Here is a 16,327-nt window from a genome sequence, read left to right as displayed (position 1 = left end):
TGTTTTAAAAGGTACGTTGAAACTTGTATTATTTAGCAGCTCACTAAATTTGTATTTATTAACATTGTTTGATACTCTTTTTACTTATATATTTTTTATTTTATGTCACAAAATGACGGAATTGAAAAAGAGCATGACATTAGTTATCTTTTGACGGGGAAAACGCACGTTTTCTTCCAGATATATCCATATTTTGCCACCTTCTAATTTCACTGGGAAACATTTGATTCGTTGTATGTAGCTTTGTTAAACAATTTATATTGTTTTTTGATTAGCCCGGTAGAAAAGGTTAAAAAAAGACAACTATTTTTTACAATATCCGTTAAGTTCTACATTAGAGGCATTATAAAGTCAAGGATGGCAGGTTGGTAATATATTGATCCTTTAGTCGAAACACAGGGAAGAGTAATAAAAGTAACCATAAATTATTCAGCCTTTAATACAACATAATATGTTTGACAAATGAAACCTATTAAATAGAAACTGGATATACTATAAGGAGAATCGAGTAACATAATATGGTATACAATTTTTGTATTGTACTCTTGTAATAAGTACAGGCCAAAAAACCTGCACTAATTGTTTGATAAAAATGTATGCGTGTTTCTCAAAAACAATATATTATGATGGTGTATTTCGTCATAGAAATAAGATTCGATAACAGAATTCTCATACAGAAAATATTATTATCAAAGATGTAATGCCAAACACAAACGATAAACCGTTAGATATCATTTAACCAAATATAACTATTTTGCTTATTTTCAACTTTGATTTTTGATCTCTATTCACAACGCTATATACAGAAGTGAACTCATTCAGTGTTACTGGAGATCTAGTTAGTTATATTCAAGAATAAAAAAAACGATTATTATTATTATTATTATTATTATTAATGGTGGTGGTGTTATTATTAGAAGTGGTAGTAGTAGATGTGTCAAACGACTCCACAGATTCGGCAATGCTAATTTCTTTTCCTTTATCGTATTTGATCCCCTCATTTGTCAATTACTGTAGTTTAGAGGAGACATAATCTATTACAAATGAATAAATAAACCAATTAAATTCGTGATAACGAATAACAAATAAAATTTATCTAAAGCGTAAATTATGTTTATCTGTGCTTAAAATGCACACCTTTTTAGCTCTTTGCAGGGAAAGCGTTTTTAAATTATTAAGATGTAACGATAACAAAATGAGTGAGAGTTTTTACCTTTCCTTATTCCGTATTGGTATAAATATATATTTTTCTTTCATTCATATACCCAAACTTCAATTAAGCCATACATATTGCTTATTACTTTGATCGCTACACCCACTGACTTAATTCGATCTTTCCTAATTCCACACTGCTATAAATCTGATTTTGTTTGATTGATATACTCATGTCTTAACTTTATAATATATACTTCCTATTAGCTTGACGACTTTACCGGTTGACTTATTATTTATTACCTTGAGTACTTTGCCATGAATAACATTTAGAGTCATCTATTTTGTTTCCAAAGCCCAACTCTTCATAAAGTGTCTAATGGTATGTATAACGCGACAAATGCAGAAAACAATTTTATATTTCTTCTTGCTTTTTACAATTGTACCATTGCATGTAGAGAAAAACTACTATCTAGAGGGGAATAATCTTTTCTAAATCTAGACTGATTTTCATGTAAAATATCGGATGAGTCTCAATAATCGGCAAGTATTGCATTTAATGTAGAGTTAAACAACTTTCTAGCACAGCTTAGTAGGTCTGTACCTCGAGGGTAGTTGTTGAATATATTTATTTTTATATATTCGTTGTGTTAATCTTATAATAGAAAACAAACTCTGGATAATACCAAAGTTAAAAAAAACAAAATTTGAAAAGGTAATGTTTCATCCGTTTCAGTACACTCGTTAATGATATCTACACTATACTATGTATAGACTTTAAATTGTTATGTGTACTTCCTCCACAGTAATAGCTTTAATCAATCTCTCATTTTCAGCAGATAACATTGCAGGAAAGTCGTTATTTTCATTTGAATCAATAGCTTGATTGAGATCTATAAAATATTTATCAAGCACATTAATGTATATATCATTTATATCTTTGTTTTCTCTAATACATTAAATTTCATTACAAGACTTAGAACTGTCTGACAAAGGTTTCTTAATATTATGCTAATGTTAGCGTTGTGTTTGCTACCGGACACACAGAATGTATTTTTATATCGTTGATTTAATTCAACTTCTGTTACTTTCGATTTATGTAATCTTCTTCCTTACGCCGGCCACTTATCAAACTATCTATAATGCCTGCCCATAATTGCACAAGATATTGCTCTAGAACCAAAAGTTTCTTTTGTCGATATTTCAAATAATCATCGGATATAATACTTAAAACGCAAACAAACATCGTCTTTTCGGCTGAAGCAACACCTAATAAATAGATTATTAGATCTCAAAGATCCTATCTTTGCTCCGTAAATTTTGTATACAAGTCGTTCGCTTTTTGTTTCATCCAATCTCATAGACATTTATTGAACAGTTTCAATTTTATTGTCATTGCGTGGTGAATGACTCAGATTCATAAACAGTCAGATTACAGATATACAGACAAAACATAATCAACAACTCATGTAGTTTTACACGTAAACTGCCCTATGTCGCAGTCAGTTTACATACGTCCGATTAACACAAAAAGATTCAAGGATCTACACATTTCAATTATTCTACAACTGTATCTGTTATTATTTGTATTCATGGAATTTATAAGCAGAGGAATACCCAATCTATCCAGGGTCAAAACTAATTTGAAATTTAAACGGTCGCTAATGCTTATGATTAATTTAAATCTAATTTTCAGACGAAAGCTCTAAACATATTATATTACACATTTGGAAAATGCATGTAAGATAAATAAAATTATCTAAGACAGAGCATCAATTGTAATGGTTATAAAGGTAATAGGTAAAGGCAATGCTATTGACAAATTTAAATATTAAGCATATCATTTTACTCTGTGCGACGGATTCAATTTTGTAACAGTTCAGTGTCCTTCATTCAGTGGGAGTGTTAAGGCTCAACTCATCTGACCTTTAAACAGCCGATACAGCCCGTCCATGTATAACCAGATTAAAGACTTTGTCTGAATATTTTCCAGATTTTAGTGCCTGGTGTGATGTTAATTTTGAGGAGTGGTAAACATGTCAGTTACTCCATAGGCCGTGCTAAAACATGTCAAGAACAGTGAACTCCGCAACCTTTTAAACTTAATTTTTAAATATCAGTGCCATATTCTACATGCACAAATATAATAACAAATAATGATTCTCAAGGTATCACATATAAATATGTTTTGATATAATGAATGTATCCTTAAGCAGGACGTCTCTGCATCACATGACAATTGACGTAATTTCTATTATGACGCTTTGCTTATATCAAAGTATACAAATAAGACATCAATACAAAGTATGCAAATAACACATTAATGCAACATATAGAAATAACAGATAACTACAAGTTAAAATTCAGGTATAATATATTAAATAAAATAAAGATTTGTTTTACTGTATGTGATGCGCACAATTCGTGACGAATATTAGCTTGTAACATTTGCTAAATTTATCTTGCGTCGATCTGAATGGCACCATAAGATCGCTTTATTAATTGGTCTAGCTATTATGCTAAATAAAATCCCCATTTATAAATTACACCAGTTAACTGAAATAATTCCTCGGATGCCTTAAAGATTTCAAAAAAAAATATTTAAAAAAATCACAATTTTTAAATCACACCATTTCACTGATGTAATTGTTCGGATTTGTTTCACTTTTCCATCCAGTCTTGCTGTACTTGTTTCCTTTGTCAACAATTATTTCACCACTCGTTCTACTTTGTCAATAATTCTGTCCACACTTATTTTACTTTGCCATCAATTAGTACCCACTTGTCTTACTTTGCCATCAATTATTACCCCACTTCATTAAACTGAATCTGATTGTTTTAGCTTGTTTGAATATATATACGTTTCATTACTTGTGGCTGTTAGTTAGAAGATAAGGCCTTTGCTTGAGTGCAAATTGTCAACTGACATGTCTTTGCATGCCTACATTGCCTAATAACGCGCCTTTGCTTGCCCAAATTGTCTCCTAACGTGCGTTTGCATGTCCACCTTGTCTACTAAGGTGCATTTGCATGCCAGCATTGTCTAATAACACGCCTTTGCATGCCCACATTGTCTACTAAGGTGCCTTTGCATTCCCAAATTGTCAATTAGCCTGTTTAAAAACTGTTTGCGAGGCAACTCCTAATATTGTTTTACTTAGAAGTAAATAATTCTTTCATAATACCGTCTTAATTTTTCCACATTGCATTATTTTAGATCTTCAGAATAAATCACTCCCAAAACAAAGTTAGTACAAGAAAAGCGTTAGAAATGTTAATTAAGTTTCTCTGTGAAAATGTAAGGGATAAAATGACTTTTCCCTGTGGCATTGATATTACTCTGAGATATAATTTTATCACGGCTGACACGTACAACATTGTCACAGAAAGACGTATATTCTTTTAACTCACCTCAAAATAAGTAAAGTAATACAATGACTTGCTGTGTTGAGAGATTGTTTGGTTTCACGTAAGCCACGTAATGTGGGTGACTTTTGAAACGAAAAACATTTTACGAATAAAGCGCAAGCCAAGATGGAGAGAAAGAGTGTGTTTGTGGTCAGGATTTTTTTTAACGTATCTTTAGCAATTGTTCAGTCATATGGCTACGTTATCTGCAATGTGTCATCTTATAGCGATGCCTGGCACAGGGCATCATGCAGCAGAGATGTAGTATGATGTCCCATCTAGTCATATTATTCTGATGCTAGGCCTACCAGTTCTAACAAAAGCCTCTTAATACTGAACGTATAGAGTGACAGCCATTAGTACCATTTGTATAAGGCTTTATTATGAATTGGTTGTGGTTCAAACCTGCGACCTCCCGCATATGCTCTAACCACTAGGCCACCGGAGAGATTGTGCAGGAGGCATTCAAACACACGTTATTTCCGCCAATAATTTTTCTGATGTTAAGCAATGTTTAAATATAAATACATTAACATCAACTTTTGCGTGCACATAGATGTCAGAAATAAAAGAGTGTTGACACGCGGATGACACGAACAACAATGTAACAGTAGAATTATACTCATGTAAAGCGCAAACAAATAAGTGACGTAATACATTGCTGTGTCTACAGGTCGTCCACTTGTATATTTGCCACGTAGTGTATAAGGGAAATTTTATACACATGCTTTAATAAACTCAATGCTCCTTAAAATAAAATGTAATGTACCAATATGAATGGACATTATTTCTGAAAAAGTGAAAGTCCTTAAAAGCGTCAATATCGATGACTCGAGAATGAATGAGTTGTTCATGTTTCTCGTAAATTTGGTATAAAAAATCTACGAATCACGGATTTATTAAGGAAAGGACTAACTTCAAAATATCATACACTACTATTGCATCGGTATAAAAAATATAAATCGTAAATACTATGGTAATCATGCCGCAACCTACAAAACCACGTGGTCTAAATATAATTTCTATGATGATATTAACCTGTCGAACTCATGCTAATGCATTTCTTCCTGACACAGGATACAGAACACACAATATAATACTCGTATAATAAATATCTGCTGTTGTAAAGCAACCAGATCAATACGGGAGTGTACTCTAAATGTACGATTTTTAACATGGCGGCTATCAATGCATTAACCTGATAATGAAGAGTAACAGAGTGGAGAAAGGGCAAGGAACGAGACTAAAGAGACCCTTCTATGACCTAATGGTTTGTTTTTGGGGTGATTCAGTGGCTGACGGCCGCAGCAAACAATTGTGGTTGCCTTTTAAAACGACAAAAGATTGCGAATAGAGCGTTGGTCACGAAAACAAATCTTAAGCTCAAACAAGATTGAATATTACAGAGAAATGCAAAAAGGACTTATTTTGAACTAATTGCTACTCCCACTTAGATTATTAATCTCCGTTATTGTCAATTTATTTAATGTAATAATACAATTGTTAATTAACATTATTTATTATACAATAATCACTATATTTCTTTTTTAGTCAACAATATTCCAGGGTATCATAAGCCTAATAAAGTAAATGCTAGTGTAGTATATGTTTAAAGATGAAATAGCAATGCAGTTTTTGTTCAGGCAATACGAAAGTTTGCTGAGAAGCTAATACGTAAACAAAACAACACAAGAAATATTAATGATGTATGGAGGCAGGGACTTTTCTTCTTCGTTTATCATATAGATCAATTGATTTGGAACAAACTGGCATTTTCCCATGACGGATTTCCTAATGCAGGACTAGTTGCAAATTATGTAATACTAACACCACTGTTGCATCTTTATTAAAAAAGAAAACGATTAATTCATAAGTAGAGGGTGTTATTAGATGATCTAAATAATATTATCTAGAAGAACTCATCGCAGTCCATTTTTTCTGTCACACGACACAAAATATAATACTGATATACACAAATATTTGAAGACAAGAACGTGTTTACTCTCAATAGACGCTTGTAACCCGGCGACGATCGGTGCATTGCCCTCATCACAAAGTGGAGAGAGGGCAAGGAACTAGATTAAACGAAAGTCATCGTGACCTAATGGTTTGCTTGTGGATTGTGTTAGTGTCTGACAGTCACATCAAAGGATTGTGGAAGCTTTTGAAACGACAAAAAGTTACGAATAGAAATGCAAACAAAGAAACAGATTTAAAGCTTAAACATGGTTAAATAATAACAGAGCAATAGAAACAAGCGCCTGTTTTCAATACAATGCTTAAGACACCCATATTCTAAATCTCCGTGGTTGTCACTTTAATATAATATTTCAATTGTTAATTGATAGGATTTATTATCAAATAGTCACGATATAACTTTTTCAGTACTGGACATTCCAGTAATTAATATATCGGATGCTATTGTAGCACATGTTTAAAGATGAAAAATCAATGTAATTTTTGCTTAGGCTATACGGTATTTACATGTAATGGAAGCAAACGAACGATGATTTGAAACAAGTCAGACGGTATTCAAGGGAATAATTCAAGGACGTATTTCATAGTAATAACAAAATGTGTATTGCATTCATTAATTCTTTTAAGAATTCTAAAGGAATATTTGACACTGATAACTTTATTAATCAGTAAAATACTTGAATATAAATTCGTTAAACGGTGTCCAAACTCATACTAGCGTGTCTTCTTTTAAAAACTGCACATGAATCATAACTACAGTCTCTTGCATACTGTAAAACACATTACAACTGTAAGTTTAATTTCATCCCATAAAACATAAGAATGTAATGATTCTACGTACAATGCAGATTTTGTTATGCAAACTCAAAATTACATAAATGACTCTGCATAATATTTCTAAAAATATATCATGATACAGTCTCTGTAGTAAGTATTATCATGTGCATCGTACATTAGAGCTGATACAAGATAATGTTCTGGTAAAGAATAAGACGTTGAGGCCTTGCATTGAAACAAAAATGTTATAGCTTACAGAGCTCAAAAACACTGGGTGAAACGGCGTAAACTGAATACCGTTTTGCATTGATATTTATGAATCTACTGGATTTAAATATTGGACACGATGAACAGACTAAGCTTTGGTCACAGATATAAAGACGCATATGATCCTATCAAATATTTAAATTAAATCAGATAAATAAACGACTGTGTTCGGTTCGCATGAAAGGAAATGTAGTACTAGCAATTCAAATGAACAAAGTGAACCAATGTTTGACAGTTCATGCATAGCGCGGATTTAAACAATGAATGAATGGTCTGAACTTTTGACACAGATGTATTGCACCTGACGATAACAGACATTAAACTTTTTTGGGTGGCTATATTTTTCAAACGAGGAAAGTTGTTTTAATATATAACAAAATTAAAACGAACAGAACGGGTACGTGGAAAATTTTGCATGCGGTTATTATATGTTAAACTTTCTACCAACAGTATGTTTGTATCAGGACATTTGGACCGATATTCACTTTATCTAAATCACGCAACCTACGGCACGATCGCCACCGGTCACACGTTAAGAGGTTTGTGTGGCACGCAAAGGGCAGCCGCAAATCTCGTTTTAAGCAGTATTACTCTCTAAATGGTGGCACGCGCTCGTTAATTTTGTAATTAATCAAGAAAAAAGTGGCACCCTACATACAATAAGCTGCTGACCCCTGATCTAACACTGATTCAAATTAGAAGAAAAAAAATTATATTCATAAAAATTCCTAAAGTATATACCAATTAATTCTTACGGAATGCAATATAAAGAATTATAAGAACTGAGTTTCTCATCTGAAAACTATAATTTTGATCTCATGACTTAGAGCAATCGGGCAATACCCTAATTCAGACCATATAACTTCCATTTATCGTGTTTTAATCAAAGGCTATGATACATATTTCATTCCGGCTTGCGTTCAGCAGTTGAATCGAAAACTGCATATATGTATACATATATAAACGATTTGTTCAAAACCACTTCTTATCTTAGAATAATTCCCAATGCCATCTGCATATCGAAACTGGTAGACATGAAGAAAACGAATGACATGAAATGTGTGTCACTTTTGTAAATAATGAGATCTCTACAAACAAAAACACTTACTCATATATTAAGATTTAAAAATTGCAGAATACTTTGGTAAATATGAGTATAATACATTTCATCTTAGATTTTCTCTCTCTCTCTCTCTCTCTCTCTCTCTCTCTCTCTATATATATATATATATATATATATATATATATATATATATATATATATATATATATATATATATTCAGTTTAGATTAGAAATATATACATGTAAACTGTTACTCTGCTTTGCATCTTTAATAAACGTCATACTTTTACGACGGGGACAGGGAATATAGTTTAACATAAAAACAATAATTCTCAATAAATACTAACACAATTAAATTATCTATATATGAAAGACTATTAAAATTAACGTCTGTTCGATTCATCATTGTCGGCCCCAGTGACCGAGCTGTTTATTAACTAACTGCAAACAACAAACAGACTCTGAAGAAGGATTGTTTATCGTGGGTTTAACGTCATTTCTTAGCACAAGATAGGCTACACATGGCGGCCAGTATTGCTGGCTGAGGAAGAACCCGGGAAAACACAAGTGAGAATCACCGACCCACTGGATGCTACTGGCAAGCCTTCTCACCTACCCGCATTGATCGAGACTGAGACAGAGGCGATATGAAGCTGATGGGAAAAGGCATTGGACAACTCGGCCATTCGCGGCCCCATAACACCGACTCATCATTAGTGTCATATTTATCGGGATGAACCAGGAAAGCCATTTAACACATTCTAGTGAATTTTTGTCGACTGCTGGTGATTTTACCTACGAATGATGTTAATTACTGCTACTCTGTCAAATGCCATGCTTTTAATATCTGTTCTCTATAGTTAATGTCTAAGTAAGATGCGTCATCCAATTTGTGATGTCATTTTCATTAAACATGTAAGTATCGCATTCGTCTGTTCTTTCTTCTTCTTTTTATCAATGTATGTATTAAATCTAATCTTTATTGTTTTGATGGACAATGAGTAGTTTAAGGCGCTAGTATTTACTGATCGCTCACGCGTGTCACCATTGTTCGAGTTTCGGCTAAACAAACATGGGCATGTGTGAAAGCTTACCAGAAGCTTCCCGTAGTCGATATATTTCAGAAGGTGTTCCTGAATTATACCTCCGCAAAAATGTATTGACCGTCATGTATTGCATATCATATGCTGAAAATGCCGCTAATCCCACAAAACCACACCTTTAGTTTGCTACCACCCATTTCCCCACCTGATCCCTACCCTCACCATCAGTATGTCGACAGGTAAAATTCCATTAACGTCGTTTACATGTGCATATGTTCATGTTTCGCACAGTCATTTATATTTTAGTTGACTCGGATTTTGCAAGCTTCTTGAGAAGTTTCTTTTTCTTCATAAGTATATTCTTTTTTCTTTCCTCCATTGCTTTCAATTCTGTTTCAAGCGTCAAGAGCTGTTGGGCATACTCAACACTGGACCCAGCATTAAGTTGGATTGTCTCCCTTTTATTATTCTCTGTGTAAATAAAACAGAAATTTAATGTAATTGATTTATTTTTCTTGGTGGAAACCAAGTTAAAGAAAATGTGCATGAAATCTGAACGCGTGTCGAAATACTAAATCAAATATGGTGGTTTGCTTTAGTATTTCAGGCTTTCTTCACCCCCAACAATCACCATACGCCAAGATCAATGCCAGAAAGAGTATTCAGTAGAAGATATTACCATTCGTTGCGCATTAAACATAAATTAACATGCGACTAATCACACTTAATGTGACTTAATGCATTGGACACCAAGAGGCTGCACAGACAGGAGGTCTGGCATGACTGATCCAGTAAGGCCAGTAATTGACCAATCAGGTGATAAGTCAGTGGTCCGGTGATCTACAGGCTCAGCGAGAATGATTCAGTTTAGTGAAATTACGTACAATTTATTTAAATTTTGTATGTAAAATTTAAACAGGTTATGCCAAATTATATATATATATATATATATATATATATATATATATATATATATATATATATATATATATATATATATATATTAAGAGATAGATAGATAGATAGGTAGATAGGTAGGTAGGTAGGTAGATAGATAGATAGATAGATAGATAACATGTTTAACAAATGAAGCCAAATAGCCTTCGGAAATATTATTGCGATAAATTTCATGAACATCGTCCAAATTGTTCAAAATATTTTCTCTGTGTGTGTGTGTATGTGTGTGTGTGTTAACCCACCTTTTGTGCTGATATCTATCACAGAGTAAACAGACACGTCGATCGGTGCTGAATTCCCAAGTTTCTGTTTGAAAAGAGTGTAAATATTGGTACAGGTCCTATATCAGTTTACTTTGATGTTAGAGCACACACTGTACTAATGGTATGGAAAAATGGGAACCAGCCTGGAAATGGGTGAACATAAAATAGAGTATATGTGGGTTTGGCTGACCAGGATTGGTTAATAATGTAAGTTATGTTGTAGGGAAAAGACTCTTTTGAGAGATTATCTTAGTTCTACGTGAAAACAAATAGAGACATTGTTTTAATGATCGAATTTTAGTCCTTTAATAGTCTTGAGTTTGGAACACTCATTACTAAAATTAGCACCTGATTCTTTGGTGAGGAATTGAAAGCACATGTTTCAAACATATCCAGGTATACAAAATGCCGCAGCTTAAAACCTTTCCTCTACACACGAGATAGTTTAGTCTAAATTGATAAACACAGGTTGATCATGTGCACTCAGAAATTTAAAGTTATTAAATTTTTAATATCATGGTGTTTGCATAGGTTTGCTATGATGACTTAATTAGTACCGTGAGTATTAAACAATTATGCGCATGATCAGGGCTTTTTAAAGTGTAATTCAAAAGTATTTGACCGATCAAAACACCCATCCTGAAGCAAGTGTCATACAGGTTATGTAAGCATTCGGTACCGACCATATTAAGATTGGCGATTATTCGCTATATTTCGCTCAGCGTTGATCAATATTGCTTGGGAGTTCATGACATGGCGCCCTACGAAGTGCACTCGCTAAATGAATGTTAAAGTACATCAACATATTTAGGAAAAGCCAACCAAGCGGTGTGTAACAGTACAGTAACCGGATTCAATGTCAAGCGCCTTGATGTCAAAAGGAAAGAGCAGTGCATTGGAAAGAAATCGAACATCAACAACCCCACACGCATTGTAAGCAGTCATATGAGAGCATTTTGAGGCATTCAGGAATTAAATTACGCAGTAGGTAGACACATTCGAGAGACACAGTTTAGTCATAGGGGAAAACTTGGACTTAACATGAGGGAGGTTCCAAGTAATATTGTAGAAAACGGTTGACTTTAACGTATGAGGCTCTTAACGGGAATTAAGCATTAGGAAGACATTGTAGAGAACACTGAAAGTACATTGTAACAATGTTAGAAATGGTTTTATTTCAAATTGATATACATTATTACATTGTTTCAAGTGGTTGACTCAAATGGTACGCAACCTAATCAACACGCCATGTGTGGTGACTCCTACCTTGTGGCTGTATGCATGAAACCAAGATTTATATATAAAGCATTACATATATCTCAGTTTACACTGGCGGTGTTGCTAAGTTTGCATATCTTATACAGATGTTATAACCAACAGAAGTAACTCATAATTAACTAAAATAGATGTCGTTTCAAATGATACTAAAATTATGAACGGTTCCGGATTGACAAGAAGACGAGAAAATCCCGAAAATTTAGACTAAATTGACGTAGTAACGACTAAAGTAGTACTAAAATTATAAACATGTGCTGGACTCTAGCACAGACTGAAAAGAATCCCAGCACTTTAGTAATATTAAATTGGCTTAGACTAACAGCAGCAAATTATCAAAATTGTCCATGCCTTAAGCGGAGGCTTAAAAACAAATAACTAATTGCTCTTTTCTAATGTTATTTATATTTAATTTGCATTGTTTGTCAATTTCTTTTATTCATTACATATTAAGGGTTCTGTACAATTGTATCTTGCAGCTGACCTTGTTCGAAATCAAGTTCATTGTTGAATTTTTTTAATTCTGTAAGCAACTAATACCTACTTCATATTTATCTGTGAACTTTGGTTCAACATTAAGATTATTTTCTTGATCTGACTTGAGAACGTTATGTATATCATGTTCTGTCTTGCAAATTAGTAACAGACTTTGTAATTATACACTGCAGTGTCCTGGAAATGCTTGTTTTGTTCTACATGTTGGATCTTCCTTTTATATCTTGGTTTTTTATATAAAAGTGTTTACTGGGTGAAATGTGATGTAAGATCTTGAACCAGAATCATTTGTTGTGGGGTATTTTTCATACGGACAGGAATGTATGTATTCAAATTATTTATTCTCTGGAATAACAAAGTGCTCAATATTATTATTAGACAGAGACATTTAATTGGGCTTCTAGTGAATTCAAAATAAGAACTTCTTGGATTGTATTATTGTGATTTATCAAAAAACTGTTGACAATGCAGGCCATTCGCGTATTAGAAATATAGCAACTTCATGCCACTACAGGCACATCAACACCTTCAGTATCGGAAATACTTAAGATTACCAATAAAGACCGTTCAGAACATTATTCGTCAGGACTTCTTTTAGACATTCTACGATTAGTTTGTATTTAATTCGCAATACCGTAATTTACTTTATATTTTCATTTTGTATTCTAGGGAAATGAATTATTTATTGAATTTACAGAAGTTGTTGGTTATCTCTTGTTTATATTGCTAAATTAAGACTACAGAGTCGTTTGAGAACAATAGATTTTCAAACCTCACAAACTCGAAACATTTTTTTGTTATTGGTACGAACAGGTTACATACAAGGTCTTGTGTAGATATATCGAACTACCAAAAGGTTTTCTTAGTAAATAAAAGTAATTTGTCAAAATAAAAATAAAAATTCATATCGTTGATAAAATATGGATTCTGGTACCACATATTAATTCTAAAATATAAACTAGATACATTGGCAACTCTATCAGTGTCAGTCCTTATAGGGCCTGTAAATGTTGAAAAATATTTTATAAATGATATGCGTAGAGCCTTTCTCACTGAAGTTTATATGCGATATATCAGTTCTAGACCACTATTTAATGAAACTTATGGGAAGTTAACATTAAATATATAACTGCTAGCTTTGGATTGCTAATGTAAATGCATATATCATGGATCTCTATGTCCCCTAACGTGAAATATAATATTTACTAGCTATCACCCACACATTACCGTAAAAACTCCATTTGGGTGATGATCACTAACTTTCCATCAAACAGTTATTTACTATCCAAAACCAACAATATACACATTAAATGCCGTTTGGATTTGACCAACATCCATTTAAGTAGTATCAGCACCCAGTAATCTGCTATTCAACACTGACAAAATATCATCAACATGCAACTTGAGCGACCAATATCCCTCACTTACTATCCAATAGTCTGATAGATAAACCAACATCCAGTCCAATTATCCCCTATCCAACACCCCATAGTTACTATCCAAGGAAAAGGAGTAGGAATATACAAACCATTCTTACAAATACACAAAGAAAGGGAATAAAATGGCACAAATACACTGTCACACACAAGCAAGGGTGCGTACACACACTGCACTTAAGAACATACTCATATACTATCACACATGAGGGTAAGGGTGGTTCAAAACTTGCCATCGTAGAGGGTGTTGACCATTTATTTTAAGACCAATTTTAAAACTTGCACTAAGTCTATCTTTTTCAAATTAAATTTTTGGGTTTTTAATTTTCACTTTTAGTCTTCGTTTTTATTTTAATTTTCAATTTTCGTTGTCATATTTTATTTCCTATTTTCATTTTTCGATATTTTTGTGGAATACATATACAAACTTGTTCCTTTCCAGAATTCCATAGATCACTTGGAAGTGAGATACTATCGAAATCACAGATGCATTAAACTAAAAACAAATACCTATGCTATAATTACACTCTTGTGTGTAAGTTTTGGGGTATAGTTTGTGTAAGCAATTTGATCATTTTCAATGTCTAAGACATTATCCAAGAAGAAAAAGTATTTGCACGCAGCAGATTTGGTGGGCATCGAATAAAAACCTATTGGAAGATAGGAACGGAGGAGTGTTACAAGCAATATTTTACTTACCTCAGTTACACTGAATTACTAAAGATAACGACGACGAGAACGATATCGAAAGCATCCGCGATCGAAAAACAAGTAAAGAACAAAACAATCGACTTCAAGAAATAAACGCTAGGTGAAAAGGATATCCACTCGGTTTATAATTCACGGATCGCTGTAGCTTCGCATGTCATCAAAAGTTTGTTTAAGTACAAGTTACAAAACATGCTGTTAAACATAGCTAAATCTCTTAATAAGAGATTACCTTTTCAAGAACTACAAAACCAACGAGAGCAAAGACAACCGTCTGTGTATAGAACGTGTCACTAAAATCAAATCTTTTTGTTGCTCCCAAATCTTTGTGTATTTTGTGTAATTGGAGAAACCTTTGGAAACTGGAGCTTGCAACAAGGAGATACGGTACTGTGGAGTATTAATTTAATCAGTTTTATTGGTTATTTTCTTCCCCGGCCTTTATTAAAATATAACAACAGTAACAAGAACAACAAAGTTAGCTTCGTCTACACCAGTAAAAGCAATAACTCTTTGAATCGCGTTAGCAACCTCTGGAGCCCTTCTGGAAAGTCATCTTCTGACATCGAGCGACTCATCGGACAACAGAGACATCGAACGATGAACAGTCAATTTTATTTAGTACTACTGAGTGACAGTTTCATGGATGTGTTTCACAACTAAACATTGTATCGCTTCACTATCAGGTTACCTCAAGCAATACAGTTTGATCACGAGGCTCACTGGAATGTAGTATTGGTAGAAATCATTCATCCTACTTACGACAAAAATCTGACTGGAGATCAACAAACGAGTTCAAAAACGTTTGGATGAAAATGATCCTCTTATATACGAATCCAAAACACCACGATAGTGTATTATAAAATCGCTTATCGTCTTAAAATGTATTTTTCCCGAAGACATAATGCTGTATATCAGATCCTCACCTGGTTTGCTTACTATCCAAAGGGAAAACACGAACATAAAACAGCAGTCATAATACATTAACAGCAATGGTCGATTCTACAACTATGTGCAAAATAATTATACGTTCTAACACTTTAACGTGTCCTTTATAGTTGTGACCAGAGGTGACCAGGTATAATGTACCAGACTCGTTGCAATTAACTTTGCCTAGAAAAAGTACTTGAGATCTTATTTTACACTGTTAGAAGCTAAGGGAGAGTTAAATAACGACAAGACCCACGGCATTTCGTATGACGATTATGCAGAAGGATATACTTTGTTGGGCTTTGATTCACTCCAGACAAATGTAGCGACGAGAGACATTTCTACTCTACCAAATCAGGTAAACGTCGTGAGGAACTTCAGTTTGCAGTACATCTGGCAAACACAGTGAACTTAATATTTTATGTAGAATGTAGCAATGCTCTGGAAATCAACAGTTTGAGAAACGTGATCCGAGACAACCAGAGAAACCAAAAGTGGAACACAAACCTATGTAGATAGGCGAAGATGATGTTTACTGTCCAGAACAGCAGCAGAAGTGAACGAGATAAGATTAG

The 16,327-nt window shown here is 33.5% G+C and overlaps 1 protein-coding gene across 1 annotated transcript in view; it reads right to left on the bottom strand.

The window, feature by feature from the left end:
• Positions 1 to 421: 421 nt before the first annotated feature.
• LOC149769966 (uncharacterized) overlaps positions 422 to 16,327 on the bottom strand; it is a 43,206-nt gene continuing 27,300 nt past the window's right edge. Inside the window, exons 13-14 of the mRNA XM_089949610.1 lie at positions 10,888 to 10,951; positions 422 to 10,159 (exon numbers count right to left, since the gene is read on the bottom strand). Coding sequence (XP_089805736.1) covers positions 9,984 to 10,159; positions 10,888 to 10,951 — 240 coding nt within the window. The 3' untranslated portion in view covers positions 422 to 9,983. The remainder of the gene's footprint in view (positions 10,160 to 10,887; positions 10,952 to 16,327) is intronic.

This window comes from Sinohyriopsis cumingii, unplaced genomic scaffold (assembly GCF_028554795.1).
Source record: "Sinohyriopsis cumingii isolate HCF-2022 unplaced genomic scaffold, ASM2855479v2 utg002917l, whole genome shotgun sequence".
In the NCBI taxonomy this organism is placed as follows: domain Eukaryota; kingdom Metazoa; phylum Mollusca; class Bivalvia; order Unionida; family Unionidae; genus Sinohyriopsis; species Sinohyriopsis cumingii.
This window is presented reverse-complemented; position numbering and strand designations above follow the sequence as displayed.